This window comes from Callospermophilus lateralis, chromosome 16 (genome assembly GCF_048772815.1).
Source record: "Callospermophilus lateralis isolate mCalLat2 chromosome 16, mCalLat2.hap1, whole genome shotgun sequence".
NCBI classification, from domain to species: domain Eukaryota; kingdom Metazoa; phylum Chordata; class Mammalia; order Rodentia; family Sciuridae; genus Callospermophilus; species Callospermophilus lateralis.
In genome coordinates, this window is record NC_135320.1 from 59,151,565 (window position 1) to 59,172,101 (window position 20,537).

General features: G+C 34.0%; 1 protein-coding gene across 22 annotated transcripts in view; it reads left to right on the forward strand.

Moving 5' to 3' along the window:
* Window positions 1-20,537, forward strand: part of Rims2 (regulating synaptic membrane exocytosis 2) — a 551,056-nt gene that overhangs the window by 114,974 nt on the left and 415,545 nt on the right. For all 22 annotated transcript variants that reach the window (XM_076836166.2, XM_076836176.2, XM_076836171.2 and 19 more), the window contains one exon: window positions 1,389-1,599. In XM_076836166.2, coding sequence (XP_076692281.2) covers window positions 1,389-1,599 — 211 coding nt within the window. The remainder of the gene's footprint in view (window positions 1-1,388; window positions 1,600-20,537) is intronic.

The following is a 20,537-nucleotide window of genomic DNA, read 5'->3' on the forward strand; positions in this document are numbered from 1 at the left end:
ACACTCTTGCAAAAACTCTTGCAAAAGAGCAACCTTGAAATGCAGGAGGAAGACAAGGGCCACCAGCACTCCCAGTAGGAAGACCCCAGACACCTCCAAACTCGCAGGCACCCCCACAATGGACCTACAGGTCTCCACTGGAGTCCCCTCTTGTGGTGGTAAACCTCAGGACCTGGCTGGTGTCCCAGTGGGTGCAGCCATGTGGAACCAACCCTGGAGTCTCCCCCGCAGCAGTCCTCTAGGCTATGGTAGCAGTGGTAGTGGTGGTGGTTGTTATTAGCAGGCCGAGGATCAGTAGCAGTGGCAGCTGCAGTGGTGGCTGCTGTAGGGGCAGCATCACCAGATGATCACGGCAGGGGGAGGGGGTGCGGGGGGGGGTACTGTCAAAAGCTCTGTTGGTGTCAGGTGCATCCAGGGCAGTGGTGTCTCCTGTGGCAGCAGCAAGTGATTATAACGGCAAGGGCAGCAGCACCCAGAAAGAAGACTTCCAGGTGACCTTGGAATGGCAGCAGTGGCATCAGAGGCAGCAGTGATCCATTTTTAAAAAATATTTATTTTTTAGTTTTAGGTGAACACAGTATCTTTTTTTTTCTTTTTTAAAATATTTATGTGGTGCTAACGATCGAACACAGTGCCTCATGCTTGCTAGTTGAGCACTCTACCATTGAGCCACAACCCTAGCCCTAATTACAGTTTTGTAAATATTAAAATAATTTTCATTATAGAGACAATGGAAGAGAAAAGTTTTATAACTATTTCTAATTTGAGTAAATAATATGCATTTCTAGACATCTTTTTGACCCTTTTATTTTTATAGTGAAAAGTTAACTTCTGTTTGTACAATCCCCTTTGTTAGGCTATTAAAATTTTACTTATTTTTAACAGCTAAGTGGTGTCCCCTCTGTTTGGATTCTTTGGATTATACCAATTTAGATAGTGTCTCATTTATTTGAAGTTTATAGATTTTGGCTTCACTATGTATGTCCAGTTAGCTTCCTATATTTTTAAAGGTATAATGTTGAAGAAAAACATTATAAATATTTTAAAGTATATGATTGAAAAATATTGCAAATGGTAAGTAGAAATTTTAGAGTTCTTATTAAAAGAAACACCTGCATAAACATGTATTAATTGGTTTTTAAATTAATATGAATAACAGAAAGTATAACTAATTGTAACATTTTTTACAGTAGTGTGCCATGCAAGATGTTATTCTGTAAGCATAAAATTAAATTTTAATTTTCATTCTATGTAGTTTTAATTATGAAATTATACACACACACACACACACACACACACACACACACACACACACACACACATATATATTTCTTTTTACGAGACCATAAGGGAAACCATTTTTTTTTTCTTGTCTGTTTTCTCTGCAGAAAACTTCATCAGCAGTTTGAAATGTATAAGGAGCAGGTTAAGAAGATGGGAGAAGAATCACAGCAACAGCAAGAACAGAAGGGTGATGCCCCAACTTGTGGTATCTGCCACAAAACGAAATTTGCTGATGGATGTGGCCATAACTGTTCATATTGCCAAACAAAGTTCTGTGCTCGTTGTGGAGGTCGAGTGTCATTACGTTCAAACAAGGTACAGAAATGAAAACATGACGGTTCTCTTATAGTTAAACTTATTGTGAATCAAAAAAATGAAAACAGAATTTACTCCTGTGATTAACCAAAGAACAAGATACTTATGGTGTCCTCATTTTAGATAAAGTTTCTTTAATTTTTCACTGAATTTTAAATATATTTGTCTCATTGTTTTGTGTCAGCTAGCTTTTGATTTTGTTAGAATTTTATGATCTCAGACTTTCAAAGACAATGAAGACAATTTAAGAGATGATTTGGCCTCACTTCTTTATTTTTCTGATGCAGAAAACTCAGACCCCGAGAAACTAAATTGTATTCTTAGAGCATGCAATTGATCAATGACAGAATTTTAATATAGTTTCTCCATTGCTACACATAGTTGTTTTTTTTACAAAGATAAAGAGCTATCAAATTTTATTGAATCATAATATTCTGTAACTAAACATTTTGAGGAGTTTATTATTAATACACATTACCCATTCCTCGGATATGCAACACATTGCCTTATTTTGAATAGGGGAAAGCACAAAAATGCCAACTTTTTTTGACAGTAGGTTTTCTACAAACACAATGGTCCATCCCAAAGAGGGACAAGTATATTTATAATACTTGGGACTGTTTTAGTTCAGGTAGTTAACTCTCTGCAGATGACAGTTTTACAAACCTTATAGATCTGTTCTTCCTTGGTCTGTTTCCTTTCCTTTGAGATTCTTTTCATAATTTTATAGCTTTTGAAGCTACATGTTCTTTTGTTGCTTTTTTAACATTAATAGAAAAATATTAGACTATGATTACGGAAACTAGAATTTAAAGAAGAAAATATTAGTTTTTTTATACTTATACAAGATGTTTGTAGTTTACCTCTCTACATTAGGAAATATGTTAATGCTATCCAAAGAATATTTTGTTGAAATTAGCAAAAACAATATTTAAAAATGTTCATTACAGTAAGTTTTTTAGATTTGCTTTTATATCCTCACTAGTATCTTATCACCTAACTATTTACTTAGTTAGTTTTTAAATGGGAAACTGATGTCTTCATATATATTACTTGGACATAATTGTGGGAATTTATTCTCTGCTGTAATTTCAATTCTTCGTTTTCTCATTGTGCCCTTTATCAATGTGCTGTTTCATCCAGAACTAATCATGTACTTCTCCTAACCTTTTCCCTTTGGCTTACTTGATTAAGTTTTTTCCCCCACTCTTCTAAGTAGTGCATTGGCTAGAAACTCCATTATTATTTTGCATAGAAATGGTGAAAGTAGACAACAATTTTTTTTTTTTTTTTTTTTTGGCAGGGGGAGGGTTACCAGGGATTGAATCCAGGAATGCTTAACCAATGAGCCCCAGGCCTTTTTTGTATTTCATTTAGAGAAAAGGTCTTGCTGAGTTGCTTAGGGCCTTGCTAAATTGCTAAGGCTGGCTTTGAACTCATGATCCTCCTGTCTCAGCCTCCAGAGTCCCAGGGACTATAGGTGGGCTTCACTGACGTGGCTCCTGGTGTTCTCAATTATAGGGGGAAAGTATTCAGTCTCACTGTCAGGTCTAATGTTAGCTGTATTTTCATAGATGGCAACTAGACCAATTTGCTCAGAGTTTTGGTTTTTAAATAATCAATAGACGTTGGGCTTTTTCAAAGCTTTTTCCCCATCTATCGAGATTAGGCTTATATTTCTCTCTTTCTTTGTGAATATGATGAAGCTTACATTGATTGATTTTTGAATGTTAACCCAACTCTACTTATGTGATAAACCCTATTTGGTCATGATAGACTATCCATTTTCTATATTAATGAGTTTGATTTGAAAAAAATTTGTTTTGAATTTTTGCTTCTATGATCATTAGGCATATTATCTGTATTTTTCTTTTCTTGCAGGATTTTTCTTTGGTTTTGAAATTAGCTTAATGCTGGCCTATTGGAATGAGTTGGGAAGTATTATCTTCCATGTTTTGGGAGAGTTTGTGTAAAAATTGTATTATTTCATTTTTCATTGGTTGGTAGTATTTCACCAGTAAAGCCATCTGGACATGCAGTTTTATTTGTTAAAAAGGGGTATAGTTTTAATTCCTTAATATAGTGTTACTCATGTTATATATTTTTTTCTTGAATGAGTTTGCATAACAATGTCTCTCAAGGAATTTGTCCATTTCCTCATAAGTTGTCAAATTTATTGGTATAAAATTGTTTGTAGTATTCCATTATTTTTCTTTTAATATCATAGAATCTGTAGTAATATCACATCTATATTTCTTAATATTGGTAATTTGTATATTTTCTCTTTTTTCCCCCTATTCAGTCTAGCTAGATTGTTTTGTTAATTTTGTTGATTTTCTCAAAAAATCACCTTTTGGTTCCTTTGATTTTTCTCTATTGTTGATTTTTCTTTTGATAATTATTATTTTCTTTTACTTCTGCTTACTTTGATTTTAATTTTCTAGTTTCTTAAGGTGGAAAGGGAGATATTATTTTGAGATATTGCTTTGAGATATTGTTTTGATATATTGTTTCTTTTTTAACATATAGGTCATATGCTGGAAATTTTCCCTAGGTGCTACTGCTTTATTGACATCCACCAAATTCCCATGAATATGTTGTCTTATCATTTCACTCAGTTAAAAAAAAAAAAAAAAAATATATATATATATATATATTCTTCTTTGATCCCTTGAGTTTATAGAAGTATGCTATTTAATTTTCAAATGTTGGGAGGTTTCTATAGATTATTTTGTAGTACCAGAACATACTTTGCATACCTTTTATTTAATTGATCTCTTTATCATTATTAAATTGTCTTCTCTTTTCCTGGTAATATTCTTTGCTTTTGAAATCCATTTTGCCCAATCTTAATATAGCTTCTTCAACTTTTTTTTTTTTTGTGGTGTTGGGGATTGAACTCAGAGCCTTATGAATGCAAGCAAGCACTCTACCAACTGAGCTATATCGTCAGCCCCAGCTTCTTTAACTTTATATTGGGTGGTATTAACACGCATATATATTTCTACTCTTTAACTTAAATCGTATTTGTGTCTTTATATTTAAAGTACTTTTTTATTTTTTAAGATATATTTTTAGTTGTTACTGAACATACTACCTTAATTTTATGTATTTTTATGTGGTGCTGAGGATGGAACCCAGTGTCTTGCATGAGTTAGGTGAGCGCTCTACTGCTGAGCCACAACCCTAGCCCCTTAAAGTACTTTTTTAATAGGCATAATATAGTTAGGTCTTACTATATTATTCAACCTGACAATCTGGCTTTTAGGTGGATGTTTTGACAATTTACATTGTATGTGACTATTGATGAGATTTGGGTTGATTATATTATCTTGGTTTTTGTTTTCTCTTTGTCTCATCTGGTCTTTATTTTCGTTTTATTTTTTCATTGTTTTTTTTGATTACTCAAGTATTTTTTATGACTCTATTTTTTCTACTTTATTGACTTCATAGCTATAACTCTGTCTTTTATTAATTGCTACAGGATTTGTAGTATAGATTTTTAAATTATCATGGTAAACCTTCAACTGATATTATACTATTTCAAGTATGGTATTAAGAAGCTTACAATAGTGTACTTCCAATTTTTTCTCTTTAGAGTTTGTGTTATTGGTGTCATGTTGTACTTTTACCGGTTTTATAAACCCCACAGTATATTGTTATTTATTTTGCTTAAAAAGCTTATCTTTGAGGGGTTTTAAATAATGAGAATAAACTGTAGGGTTAGGGTTGTGGCTCAGTAGTAGAGTGCTCGCTTATCACATGTGAGGCACTGGGTTCGATCCTTAGCACCACATAAAAATAAAGGTATTGTGTCCAACTACAACTAAAAAAATATTTAAAAAAGGAATAAACTATACACTTATTCATGTAATTACCATATGTAGTGCTTTTATAAATTTTTATGTAGCCTCATATTTTATCTGCTCAAAGGAAATTCATTCAGTTTTCCTTTTAATGAAAGTGTTCTGGTTAATATTTTAAACATTTTTTATGCAGAAAATTTTGTCTTTATTTTTCCAAGGTTTTTTTTTTATGTTGGATATAGAATTCTAGGTTGACAGTTTTTTCTTTTGGTATTTTAAAGGTGTTACTTCACTGCCTTTCCCTTTCACTGATTCCAACAACAATGATGATATATAAATATATATGTGTATATGTATATATTTTTTGCATAATGTTTGTTTCTATTGCTGCTTTTAAAATTTTATTTTATCACAAGTTATATGCAATTTATTATGATGTTTCTAAGTGTTTTTTCTTCACATTTTTTGGTATCTTTTTTTTGAGCTTTTTGTGAGTTTATGACTTTTTCATTGAGTTTGGGGATATATTGGCATTATTTCTTCAAGTACTTTTACTGATTCCTTCTTCTTTCTCTTTTCCTTCAGGGATTCCTTTACCAATATGTTAGGCTGCTTGAAGTTGTCGTACAGATCTCTTATATTCTTTTCATTAAATCAAAATTTGTTCTTTCTGGGTTTCATTTTGTATACTTTTTGTTACCATGCCTTCAAGTTTACTAATCTTTATTGTTCAACATCAAATCTGCTGTTTATACCATTCAGTGTATTTTTTTCATCTCAGATATACTTTTTTTGTGTCTAGAATTTCAATTTGAGACTTTCTCTTTGATAACTTCCATGTTCTTAATTTTTTGAATATATGAAATACAGTCATAAGGTTTTGATGTCCTGCTTTGCTAATTCTAACATCTCTGTCTATTCTGGCTTGGATTTGATTGATTATTCTCATTATGGTATGTGTTCTCCTGACTCTGAATGTCTAGTATCTTAGGTGATATCAGGTACTGTTAAGTTTTAACTGTTGGATGTTGGCTATTTTTGTATTCCTGTTATTCTTTAAGCTTTTTTTGTGTGTGTGTGTGATACAGTTCAGTTATATGGAAACAGTTTGATACTTTTGCATTTTGCATTTATGGTGTTTTAGGTGGCTCTGGAGTAATGCCCAGTTTACCACTAATTATTCTCTTGGAATGAAGAAAAATTTTTCTGAGTACTTTAGCCCGTGTCCCATCAATTATGATTTTGTTTGGTTTTTGGTTGTGGGAATATCTGCTCATCTCTTAGTTCCTTTCAGACATTTTATTCCCCTTTATCTTTTATTCCCTTGAATATTCCCTTACATGCTTGTTCACTGATCATTACTCAACTGAATGCTTGATGGGGCCCTTTATGGGTCTCTTTGGTTCTCTCTGTATATCCTTTCTCTGTCTTCTCTGGTAGCCTTTCCTATGAAATCTAGCTATGATGGTCTCTCTGGTCTCTCAGATTTTTCTCTTCAACTTTGTTTGCAGGTTCCACTTAAGCTCCTTCTTATAACCCTGTTGCCTGGAAAGCCTTTCAAAGTAGTAATTGTAGAGCTTATCTTGTTTCCCATCTTTCGACTCTTACTGCACTTTGTTATAACTGTGACATAGCTTAACAAAATTCTTCTATATATTTAAATATGTTTGTGGTTTGTTTGTTTCAGGCAGCAGAGGAAATATGGTCCTTGTTACCCTTTTTTAGACCAGAAACAGAAATCCCTAATGACTTAAATTCTTGAAAGTATATTTCTTGGTTTTCAATGTTTCATGCAGAGTAAAATTTTAGTCAGTAAATTAAATACAGTGACAATCTGGAATATTCCTGAAAATAGATTATTCTGTGATCAACTAAAAGTCTCTTCTAGTGTTTTAGATTAGTCTGATGGGGATGGTTTGTTGTGGAAGAAAGGAGTGAGAGGTTTACTACTTTTTCATATTTTTCTTATATCCAAGGAACTGTCAGGAGAGTAAAAGATAATAAAAAGTAATCTAGATTTTAGATGAAGAAAGACAGCCCTGTATTTCTTTTAGTTTTTCTACATTTTCATTCAGTTAATAGACCTGTCATAAGAGCTTATTTATATAGAGGAATGTTTCTTTGAATGGAACATGTAAGGAGTATTCTAAGTGAAAAGACTATTCAGTTCAATTTCTTTTTTCAGATTTGATTATCGTGAGTATGAGGCCTTATATCATAGGAGATGGCTTTTGCTGTCAACAGGTGGTAAATAAATCTTTTGATTTATCCTATTCCTGAAGGATTAGCTCAGTGAAATTTGGTCAGGCCATTCTTTAATTTCTTCTTTTTTTCTTTGTGATACTGGGGATTTAATGCAGGTGTGCTATATTACTGAGCTGTATCCCCAGTCTTTTATTTTTTATTTTTATTTTGAGACAGGGACTTGCTAGGTTGTTGAGACAGGCCTTGAACTTGCAATCCTCCTGTTTCAGCCTCCGAATGCCTCCGAAGTAACTGGGATTACAGTTGTGAACCACCACAAATGGCTCAAACTATTCTTATGAGGTAGAAAACTGAAAATACAAGTATTTTATAGATTAACTTAATTATGAAGCTGTTGAAATTTTTTTTTGTAATCCCATAAGATGATAAAATAGCCTTTTATTTTGAGACTTTTCCATATGGAGCCATCCTTAACAATTATTTATATTTCTTAAGGTACACTAAGGATACACAGAGAATAAATGAAATATTGGACATATGGAAGTACAAATACAACAAGATTTTATAAAATACTTCTAGCATTTATTATCTTTTAAGAGATTCCCCATTAATAAATACATACTATATATTTTATCAAATGAAAAAATAATTTTTAAGGAAGAAATTATTTTGTAATCATTGAATGGTGCTATTGAAAAGACATTAAAGGTAATTACAATGAGGATTATTATTATTATTTTTTCCTGGAGACTGAAACAAGGGACGCTTTACCAGTGAGCTATACCTCCAGTACTTTTGTTATTTTGAGGCAGGGTCTCACTCAGTTTTTGAAAGTTTCCTTAAATTGCTAAGATTGGCCTTGAACAATGATCCTCCTGCCTTAGCCTCCCAAGTCCAGTGGGATTATTTTAAGCTTCAAGTGTAGTAACTTCAACTTTTCATTTCTTTTATCTTTTGATAGGAAAAACAAATTACTCTCTGCTTAGTTACTATTTGCTTGATTAAATATAATGATGTGTATTTTCAGAATTGTTAAAATTAAATAAGAACTTAAAATGTGACATGAAATTTTGTCACTTTAATTGTCAGATTTGAAGCACAATAAATTAAAACTTTGTAAAGTTTGTGAAAGTGAAACTCAGGTCCTTTAAAATATATTGAAATACACGTGTTCAATATATCAGTAGGAATGGATTGATAATACTGATGTTATTGTATAAGCAAATCATTAATATCATTTATACAAGTGATTTTAATGACTAGTAATTAAACTATGCATTGAGAAATCCAATAATGATGAGAATGTTTTTGTAATCCTCCAGGTACTTCTTTTTAAAAAAATTACACGCCACTGTGATTATGTGCAAGTTTATAGACACTGTGCTAGTACAATATGACATCAATTTCCATAAATTAAAGGCAAGAAATATTGTGTATGAATTTTCTTTTGGACTTTGTAATATCACTACATACTAGTATTTCAGAAAGAATTGAAAATTCTCCAGGGAGAGGGTGGCATAAGTTAAAAAAATCAAGAGAACCAAAGTCTGTTTTTGCCCTGGTTTTACCTATTTATTTGATATGTCATTTTATCTCATAGTGCTTCTAAAATCTGTAAAATGAAGTCATTGATCTAAATAATTTCTAAAGTCTCTTCTTGATTTAATATTTTATGATTTTATAATTTACATTATATTACTTGTATAATTCTTGACATACCTGAAAATTATATTCATGTAGACAGTTATTTCTACCATTTAGGTAATTATTTATTATTATTAGAAGTTATTATAAATAGAATGTATTGGGATTAAGCTTCATTTTTTATTCCTTTTTACATTTGTATAACATGGAGGTGTTGAGGGTACCACTATTTTAGAAAACTGTGTTCATAGGAATTTGAGGAATGGATAATTCAGACAGGCTCATCAGAATTTTACAGGGTCATCATTAAGCAAATATCATAGCAGATAGATTCTCACTTTCATGCCTCTAGGCTGAATAACCTAGACTGTGTGAGAATATTATAAAATAGTTGTGGAATTTAAAAGGAAGAGATAATTATTTGTTTACTGATGTTGACCTTTCCAATGGTGCAAGATAATTTAATGACTTAAAAAAATGTAACTTGCAGAACTAGGATATTTTATAATTCTTAATGCATATTAGTATTGTGAAAGGAAGCAAAATAAAGTTTGAGTCAAGTATAAAGGTGTTATAGTTAAAGCTTCGTCCCAGGGTTTCATAAACTAACTTCCAGACCACTCACTATAATCAAATCAAGCCTTTATTGAAGCATGCTAGTGGTGACTGACCAGAACATAAAGCTGTTCCCCTGATCAGTCCCGAACAATTGCCAGGGCGTTCTTTATAAGCTTGAAAACTTTAAAAGGGATGTTTGGGGGTCTAGCCAATTAAGCAAGCAAGCCAGGTTCCAGAAGCGGGAGAGTGCAGTCAAGCGGCGGGAAGCCTAACCAATTACAGTTAGCCCAATCACCCCAGTTACAGAAGCCTAACCATTCACAGTTAGCCCAATCACCCCAGTTACAGAAACAGAGCCCCGTTACCCTAGTTACAGAAACAATGCCCCATTAGGTAGCTCTGTGTTCTTAAAGGTTTCTATAGCAAAAGGAAAGGAACATTTTGCCCCAGTCATGACCCTTGTAGTTGGCATGGTTGTTTTACAGAATGGAGTCACAAAACAAAATGGAGTCACATTTGCTTTTACTATCTCATTCCCCACTGGTTTTAGTAGGTTTGATGTCAATCTTGCACATCGTTAGGCCTCAGTTTCTTTTCCATCCTTCTGTGTCTAAGGGACCATATTGGTCTGACTTATGGCCAGACCTCACCTACATTCTTTTGTATATGGTTTAGGATGGTTTTTAAGAGGCAGGGTCCTACAGTAATCCCAATCAGGAGAAGGACTAGGGGCCCAACTACGGCTAAAATGATGGTAGTCAACCAAGGGGACCATGAGAATAGGAACCAATTGCCAGAAGTTTCTTGTGCTTTCTCTCTTTCCTTTAACCTGTTTCTAACTAGTGCCAAACTGTCCTTTATTATCCCAGAATGGTTTGCATAGAAACAACAAGTTTCTCCTAGGGCCATACAAAGTCCTCCTTGTTTTAGAGATGATTTAGACCTCATCTATTTTGTAAGACTATTTCTGTCAGAGAGTCTAGTGAAACCTCTAATTTGGAGATTCACCTTTCTAGTTTTCCTAAATCTATATCTGTTTGACAGCTGAGGGACTTAAAATTTTTAGAGTCTGTGATAAGAGCTGCAGTTCCCAAAGCAGTAGATCTAGCTATTAAGCCAAATATTGGTTTTCTTGGCCCTTTATTTTAACCTTAATTTTTTAAGTTTGACCTCCTCCCCATACCAGCCAGGAGGGGAACTAAAATGGGGGCAGTCTATGTTGATAAATCAGTGGGCCCTGACCTTTTAATAAGTCCAGGTGTTCTTTTTCTTTTACTCCATCAAAATAGTAGGTTACATAGTTCAGAGTTATTGACAATTTGGAGATTTAGGCAAAGAGTTCAAAGTGGGACCTGGGAAGCAAAATTTTTGGCGAACGGGGAGTTATCCTACTTATAAGTTGGGTTGTGTATACAAGTGTCTCTTTCTGGGAGATCACCCAGGGTGATCTTGGGAGTACTTCCCTAGGTACATATTGGCAAACATCTATACTGACCATAATTTCCCCTCTAATATTAGGGACCTCCTACTGCTGTAAGGAAAAAGGACAATGACCATTCTTGCTGCTTCGAGCTGAGAGGGGGCGATGTGCAGTGGGAAAGCAGTTTGGAGTCCCTTTTTAGAAATTGAGAGAGTCAAGGAATCCATGGTAAAAATCTGGTACAGGAAGAACAGGTTGTAAATTCACCTGGGGGCAGGCACTTCTATGAGAGAAACAAAAAGACATGAGTACTGAAATAAGATTAATACAAAATAGTAGTTGTAGCATCTGAAAACCTGTCCATGAATATCATGAAAATGATAGAAACTAATAATTGTTTACCAGGAGGCAGAAGACCTGAGAAATTATCCCCATAACAAGGCCTAAAAAAGCTTTAATAAGGCCCTTTTTTAGGGAACATAAATCTTTAACATTGTCAGCATTATCAGGAATGTAGACACAACATTTATTTAAGTTAGTTAATGTCATCTGATTTTTGTAAAAATACCTTTTTAGCATGACCACTGTGTTCAGTAAAGATCCTTTTGTTACTTAGATAATTACATTAATAAACATTGATTACATCTACCGTGTAGGAGGTTAGGAAGATCTGTAGGCCTTAAACTGACTAAAAACTTCTGGCAGTTTTTATTGATAGTTACCAGGTATTTTTGCCTAAGAATCTCTCTTCTGTTGTCTCCAGTCTTATTTATTTTTTTTTGGTGCTAACACTAGTTTATATTTTAAGTTACATTAAAATAACTGTATTGTAAATGCCCACGAATGACTGTGCTTTGGTTTTTAACTGTTTTGGCTAGGTGTTTAAGAGCAAGCTGGTCAAACTGACCTTGTTTCTATCTATTGGTAAGAGTCAGCTGAGTTTCCTTCTAGGAAATTTTTGGGGAACTTGTGAGCAGAATTTTAGCTCTGCTACTGTCATCTGTGTTAGGATGGGTCAAGGTCTTGCTGACCATGTGGCTTCCCTTGGAAGCATCAGGCTTGTTTCCCCTTTTTAATTACCCTCTTCTTTTGCAGTATGCACACTCATTGGCTTTCTGTTCTCCAGTGGTCTCATTAATCTCCCTTATCAGGAGGTTATGTGGCCTGGAGTTGCAAAGCTTTCTCCCATGTCCTGAGTTCAGGCTGACTCAGAGGGCAAGAGCCAAATATTGGTTTTCTTGGCCCCTTTATTTTAACCTTAATTTTTGAGTTTGACCTTAAACATCCAGAAAGTCAACTTTATCAGTCTTAAACTAAGAATACTTTGTTTTAACTTTAATGTTTATAACTTTGCAGTTAATTTTTTTACATAACATAATATCTTTATTTTATGTATGTATGTATGTATGTATGTATGTATGTGATGTTGAGGATCAAACCCAGTGCCTCACACATGCAAGGCAGGCATTCTACTGCTGAGCCATAACCTTAGCCCCTTTACAGTTAATTTAATCTCTTTTAATTATTATCTGTCTACAGATGATGGCTTAATATCTCAAATTAATTTAGGTTGTATGTTCATGAAGTATTATCTCTGTAAAATATTAACAGGCATTAGTTATTGTTAGTTGTGGAGCAGGCTGAACAAATGTTAGCTTCGCTTGTTTGCCTGAAGTCTGAACACTCAACCCCACTCTAGACTGAACACTCAACCCCACTCAAGGTTGAACATTTGACTCCCACCCCTGTGGTACAATAAACCCCATATCTGACCCCTGCTCTGTCTGCCTGAAGGAAGAAGATGACACCCTTAGTAACTACTGTATGATCTAATCACTGTATGCTAACAAGGAAGCTTGCAGACCCAGAGACCCTATTAGATTTTGGCTATAAAAACTCTCTCTTGATAGGACCCCCTCTCGTGCTCTCTCTTTCTTTTCTCACTTTCGCTCTCTCTCATTCTCCCTCTCACTCTTCTCTCTTACCCTTTGTTTTTCCCTTCTCTCTCTCTCTCTCTCTTTGTGTGTGTTAATCAGACACTGTCACAATAAAGGTCTTTTGGTTGCTCTGAGTGTCATGGTCACTTTTCATTTAGTTATAATGAAAATACAAAGTGAAATTAATAAAAGTAAAAACATATTTAGCTTGTATATACTTTTGAACCTTGGCTGAGTTATACATTATATTTTCTATTTGAGATCACAGTATTCTTTCCAATAAAGTTAATCTTTCAATATAACTTTAAATCAACTGAAATCTGGCCTACTTTGAAGTCATTTTGACATGCGGAAGCAGAGTCTTATCTCAGGTAAGGCAGGTCTCTTCACAATCTTAGGTAAAGTGTTTTAGTTTTAAAGCTGATCTTTTTTTCTCTTTTTAGATATCATTTTATAAAGTTTACATATATTGTTTCCTGACTCTGTATGAATGTTAGCTAGCACAATACAACAAAATTAAGGAAAGGCTGGGAGCCCCCTTTTTTTTAATGTGTGGAAAAGTGGCAAAATGTTTTATAGTATTAACCTTTAAAATAGATCAGGCCCTCATTACTTTTAAAAATACCTTTAAATTTTTATATCCCAATGTAAAAGGTAACATAAAGTTTGGTTACAAAACATCAAATAATATAAATAAATTCCCAATAAAAATCTATTATCCTTATAAGTTTAAAATTACCATTACAGACAACTTTAGTTTGGAGAACACCAGCTTGATAAAAATGTTTCTTTAAACCTTTTACCTTAAAGACTTGTATACTTGAAAGATATGAACACACTTAATATGTAAAGAAGAGTAATGTACCTCAATTCCATTGATGTTTTTATATTAACCAAGGTTAGCTTTTAAAGAAAAATCTAGACTCTGTAATGTAGGACAATATTTTAAAATAACAGTTGCTGTTTAATCACAGATGTACAAACCTTAATTTCTCCAAGATTAGTTGCTCTAGAGGATAAAACTTAACAGACACAATGTAATTAATATTTTTAGAAGTTTTTGTCATTTTAACATATAACTATATCAGTACATTAATATTTGTCCTTACGAAACAACCTTAAATAATTTTAACTATTTGTGTTACATATATAACCAATTTAGTTACATATAAATCTTTTAATATTTTTCTTTTATTTATAAACCTTTATATTTCTTAATTAGACCCTTTTGTTGTTTACTTAGATGTATTATAATTATACTTTACCACATAAAGACTTTTTACCTGGAAACGTTTTTCATTAAATACATTTTTATATTTAGAACTTTTTAATAATTTTAATCCATTAATCCTTCTTTCTGTTTGTACCTTGAAATAACTCTTTTAAATTTCTGAATTTAGATAAATTAATCTATTTTAATAAGATGAAATATTTTGTTATTTACAGTACTTTAATTGAAATGCAGCTGAAACCTCTTAACTCCTTGTATGTAGAATTATACCTTTTGGGACTTTTAATTTATAGTAACTTTGTTTTTATGATAACACAAAATAATTTAAATTTCTTTTTAGTTTACCAATTTATGAAAACATCAACATTGTTTAAGTATTTTACCTTATGGAATTTAAGGAGTTAAGAGTAGTTGATATTATATTTAACAGTTAGCATTTTAACTTTGTAAAAAAATCAGATGTCTCTAACAAACACATCCATGATTAATTTCATATACATTTGGAAATAATTTTCATATCTTTTTTTTTTTAAACAAGGTATCAGACAAGTGTATTGAATAGTATTAGTAACCTTTTTTTCCTGTTGAAGAAAAATCCTAGAGAGATGGATATCAGACACTTTATAGACATTAACATTTTAATAGCTGTTTAACTATGTAGCAACAAAACTGTGTATTAGTAACTTTAAAGACATTTGTACTTTTATTTATTTTTCCCAATTTAAATTGAACCTTTTAAATCATATTAACCAAAGGTATTGGATCCATTTTTTAAAAATTTTAATTCAGGAGCTCATATGTCAATTTTTTTTGTACCAAATATATGTAGATGGACAGTACCCTGGTGCACCCACACAAAGCAAACAGACAAACAAAAGTCTTGTATCTTATTTTTTAAACCTATTAGATTGAGAGTTAACTATTGCAAATTGGTCTTAGAATAAAGCAGAGTGTAATCAGAAAAACATATTAAGCTAGGTGTATTGGATCAAAACTATGAGTTTTTTCCTTTCTTTTTAAAATTTATTTCTTATATAGATGACAGTAGTGGAGTGCATTATATTCATAATTATCCATTCACAGCACATATTTTTGTAACTCTATATAAAGTATGTTCACGCCAAATTATGCCATTATACATGAGCTCTCTTATTTATTTATTTTTTGCATATAATTCTTAATACACCTAACAAAAATAGAATTTTTAAAAAAAGTTTTTCTGACCTTTTTCCTGAGGTGGTCCTGTTCATCAAAGCTGAAAAGAGTTAAGGGAACATAGACAAATGAAGGGGTCTTATTTTTCCTGAAGGAACTTCCCAAAGATGCAGCAGCTCCATTGGTCTCCTTGGGAGAGTCCCCAGGTTGGGGTCCCATTCTAAACTGGTTTTTCTGGTTTCTTGGGTATTAGCCACCAAATTTTAGCCTGACATTGAAAAATCTTTGGACTATTTTTAATAGTTGGGAGTTATTCATGCTTACATATACTGAGAGACAAAAGCCAAATTTCCTAGACAAAATTATGCTTTTTGTTATACAATTTAGGAATAATAATTTTATAAAACACTTTAGTTTTAATCTGTCCTCTATAGAAACTGACATGATTTACCCTGTTGGCCACCTGGCCCAGTTTCTAAATGAAGGGGATCTCTAGAATGCCTTTTTCTTTTTACCTTTAGCTTTTACTTTTGACAATTCTTTTAGTCCTGTTGGCAGCACTTTACATTTTAATGCAAGCTTTAGTGAGCACAGTTAAAACCGTTTTAACTGTTTTTTTCCCATTAGAAACAAACTGAGGTACAAATTAACACAACACAAAGGGAACAAACAAAACAATCCAACAAAGTCCTGAATTGTTAAGAAAACAAGTTAAGGGGGTACAGTTAGAGATCTCTGTAGAGCTTCCTTGTCCCATGATGTTGGTGGAGCGAAGGAGTCCTTATGAAAGAAGAGTGGTTATGAGAACAAGAAAAGGGCCCACGCACAACACACGGACAGATAAACACAAGACAAACGGCTGGCGAACAGACACTGGACAAGAGACAAACAGGCAGACGCTGGAGAAACGACAAAAAGTGGTACAGATGTAGGACAAGCAACAATCAATGAGGTCACACAGGGAGACCTCTAATGGGGCAGAGACCACATCTTGTCCTGCCCCCAGAAACAGATGAGCCCCCACAGGGAGGCCTCCAGTGGGACAGAGAGGAGGGCTCTGCCTGCTCCTAGATAGAGAGAGATGAGATCACACAGGGAGACCTCCAGTGGGGCAGAGACAATGAGTCATCCTGCCACCAGGCAAAGGTGAGTCCCCACTAGGAGGCCTCCCAGGAAAGGTGTAAGCTAGTGCATTCAATCTGACCTTGTCCCCAGAGGAGTGGACTCATCAGATCTGACAGGCCCGCAGGAGGCTTTTCAGAGTGTCCTAGGACTAATTGGAGTCCCCCTCGGAGTGAGGCTGAGGAATGTCTCTCAGCAGCTCCCCACTACTCCAGGGTCTAGGTCCAAAGGCCCGTCGTTGGAGGCAAATTTGGCATGAGGGTAGGGAAGAAATGGATCCCGGGCGAGCCTCCAGATGATATAGTTAAAGCTTTGTCCTTGGGTTTCATAAACTGACTTCCAGACCACTCATGTATAATAGAATCAAGCCTTTATTGAAGCACACCAATGGCGACTGACCAGAAAATATAAAGCTGTTCCCCTGATCAGCCCCAACAATTTCAAGGGCGCTCCTTATAAACCTGAAAACCTCAAAAGCGATGTTCGGGGATCTAGCCAATTCAAGCAAGCCAGGTTACAGAAGCGGGAGAGTGTAGTCAAGCGGCGGGAAGCCTAAGCATTCACAGTTAGCCCAATCACCTCAATTACAGAAACAGAGCCCCTTTACCCTAGTTACAGAAACAATGCCCCATTAGATAGTTCCATGTTCTTAAAGGTTTCTATAGCAAAAGGAAAAGAACATCTTGCCCCAGTCATGACCCTTGTAGTTAGCATGGTTGTTTTACAGAATGGAGTCAAAACAAAATGGAGTCACATTTGCTTTTACTATCACAAAGAAAAGTGTTTTCCAAAGTTTAAATGAGCTTAGTTCCTCTCCATATTGTCACATATTTTAAGTAGTTTTCACCTGCTTCAGCTCACCTGTTCAACCAATTATCTGTGTATTATAATAATATGTGGGTACTATTATCTAAAGAAGCAAGTCTGTCTATGAATACTATGTTGGTTCCAATTTGGGGTTATTTTTCTTCAGGAATCTTTAGTTGATTTCAAGGGTTTTTAATCAAGTGATGTAGTACACCTCTACTGTGAAAGGAAAGCTTTCTAGGAGTAGATGGTGTGAATAACTTCAAGGGATAAGATATCTAGGTATTCTTAAAAATTAATCTATCTGAGAACATTTTCTGCTTGGATTTCCTTTTCTAGCTCACTTTTACAATTTCTTTTCTACTTTTTTTTTAGATTTATTGACTTTTTTTTTAAATACGCGACAGTGGAATGCATTACAATTTTTATTACACATATAGAGTACAGTTTTTCATATTTTTCACTCATGCCTTTATACATGTACTTTCTTGTGCATTATAATTCTTATTATACATATATTCCACAATTTTTCATATCTGTTTATAAAGTATGTTGACACCCAAATTGAGTCTTCATACATGTACTTTGGATAATGATGTCCATTACATTCCACCGCCCTTGCTAATCCCCTGCCCCCTACCTTTCCCTTTCACCCCTCTTCCCTATCTAGAATTCATCTAATCCTTCCATGCTCCCCCTCCCTACCCCACTATGTCAGCCTCCTTATATCAGAGAAAACATTTGGCATTTTTGGGGGGGGGATTGGCTAACTTCACTTGGCATTATCTTTTCTTTCACCATCCATTTACATGCAAATGTCATGATTTTATTCTCTTTTAATGCTGAGTAAAATTCCATTGTGTATATATGCCACACTTTTTTTAATCCATTCATCCACTGAAGGCCATCTAGGTTGGCTCCACAGTTTAGCTCTTGTGAATTGTGCTGCTATAAACATTGATGTGGCTGTGTCCCTGTAGTATGTTGTTTTAAAGTCCTTTGGGTATAGACTGAGGAGAGGGATAGGTGGTTCCATTCCCAGATTTCCAAGGAATCACTATGCTGCTTTCCATATTGACTGTATCAATTTGCAGTCCCACCAGCAATGTATGAGTGTACCTTTTTCCCCACATTCTCTCCAACACTAATTGTTGTTTGTCTTTATAATAGCTGTCATTCTGACTGAAGTGAGATGATATAATAGTTTTCATTTGCATTTCTCTGATTGCTAGAGATGATGAGCATTTTTTCATATATTTGTTGATTGATTGTATATCATCCTGAGAAGTATCTGTTCAGGTCCTTGGCCCATTTGTTGATTGGTTATTTTTTTATTTTTTTTTGGTACTTAGCTTTTTGAGTTCTTTATATACCCTAGAGATTAGTGCTCTATCTGATGTGTGAGGGGTAAAAATTTGCTCCCAGGATGTAGGCTCTCTGTTCACCTCACAGATTGTTCTTTTGCTGAGAAGAAACTTTTTAGTTTGATTCCATCGCATTTATTGATTCTTGGTTTTAATTCTTATGCTATATTAAGTCTTATTAAGGAAGTTGGGGCCTAATCCCACATGATGAAGATTAGGACCAACTTTTTCTTCTTTTAGACACAGAGTCTCTGGTTTAATTCTTGGTTCTTGATCCATTTTGAGTTAAATTTTGGGCATGGTGAGAGATATGGGTTTAATTTCATTTTGTTGCATATGGATTTCCAGTTTTCCCAGCACCATTTGTTGAAGATGCTATCTTTTTCTCCAGTGCACATTTTTGGCACCTTTGTCTAATATAAGATAATTGTAATTTTGTGGGTTAGTCTCTGTGTTCTCTATTCTTTACCATTGGTCTACCAGTCTGTTTTAGTGCCAATACCATGCTGTTTTTGTTATTATTGTTCCTTAGTATAGTTTAAGGTCTAGTATAGCGATGCCACCTGCTTCACTCTTCCTGCTAAGGATTGCTTTAGCTATTCTGGGTCTCTTATTTTTTCAGATCAATTTTATGAATGCTTTTTCTATTTCTATGAGGAATGCCATTGGGGTTTTGATCGGAATTGCATTAAATCTGTACAGTGCTTTTGGTAGTGTGGTCATTTTGATAGTATTAATTCTGCCTATCCAAAAGCAAGGTATCTCTTTCCATCTTCTACAGTCTTCTTGGATTTCTCTCTTTAGGGTTCTGTAGTTTTCATTGTATAGTTCTTTCACCTCTTTCGTTAAGTTGATTCCCAAGTATCTTATTATTTTTTTTTTTTTGAGGTTATCGTGAATGGGGTAGTTTTTCTCATTTCCTTCTCAGAGGCTTTGTCACTGATTTATAGAAAAGTCTTTGATTTCTGGGTATTGATTTTGTATCCTGCTAGTTTGTTGAATTCATTTACTAGTTCTAGAAGTTTCTAGTGAAGTTTTTTGGGTCTTCTAGATATAGAATCATATCATCAGCAAATAGTGCTAATTTAAGTTCTTTTCCTAAACATATCCCTTGGATTTCTTTCGTCTAATTGCTCTGGCCAGTGTTTCAAGAACTATGTTGGATAGAAATAGTGAAAGAGGGCATTTCTGTCTTGTTCCAGTTTTTAGAGGGAATGCCTTCAATTTTTCTCCATTTAGAATGAGGTTGGTCGAGGCTCAGCATAGATAGCCTTTACGATAATGAGATATGTTCCTGTTATTCCTAATCCTAATAGAGACTATTTAATTATTTAAGGTATAAAGGAATTCAGGATAGCACCAAAACTACAGTATGATAAAGCTGATAGCAGGCAAGGGAGCACAAAGTGAGTAGAGTTCAGGCAAGAAATGTAACATAGGCTAGATATTAGTCATGAATTCCTTTATCCCCTTTTAAATGTTATGCCCAATATACCTCACCCATTCCTTTTAAAGTATTCCTTACAAAAAAGTCTTTAGCTTCACATTAACCAAAGAATAATGAAACCATGTTTTAAGTTAAAATAAGAACTTATTAATAATGCTTATTTTTAAGACTAGGACATTATATTCATCTTTTGAAGTCTTTTCTAATTCCCTTTCAATAAAATTGATAGCAAACCACTTAAT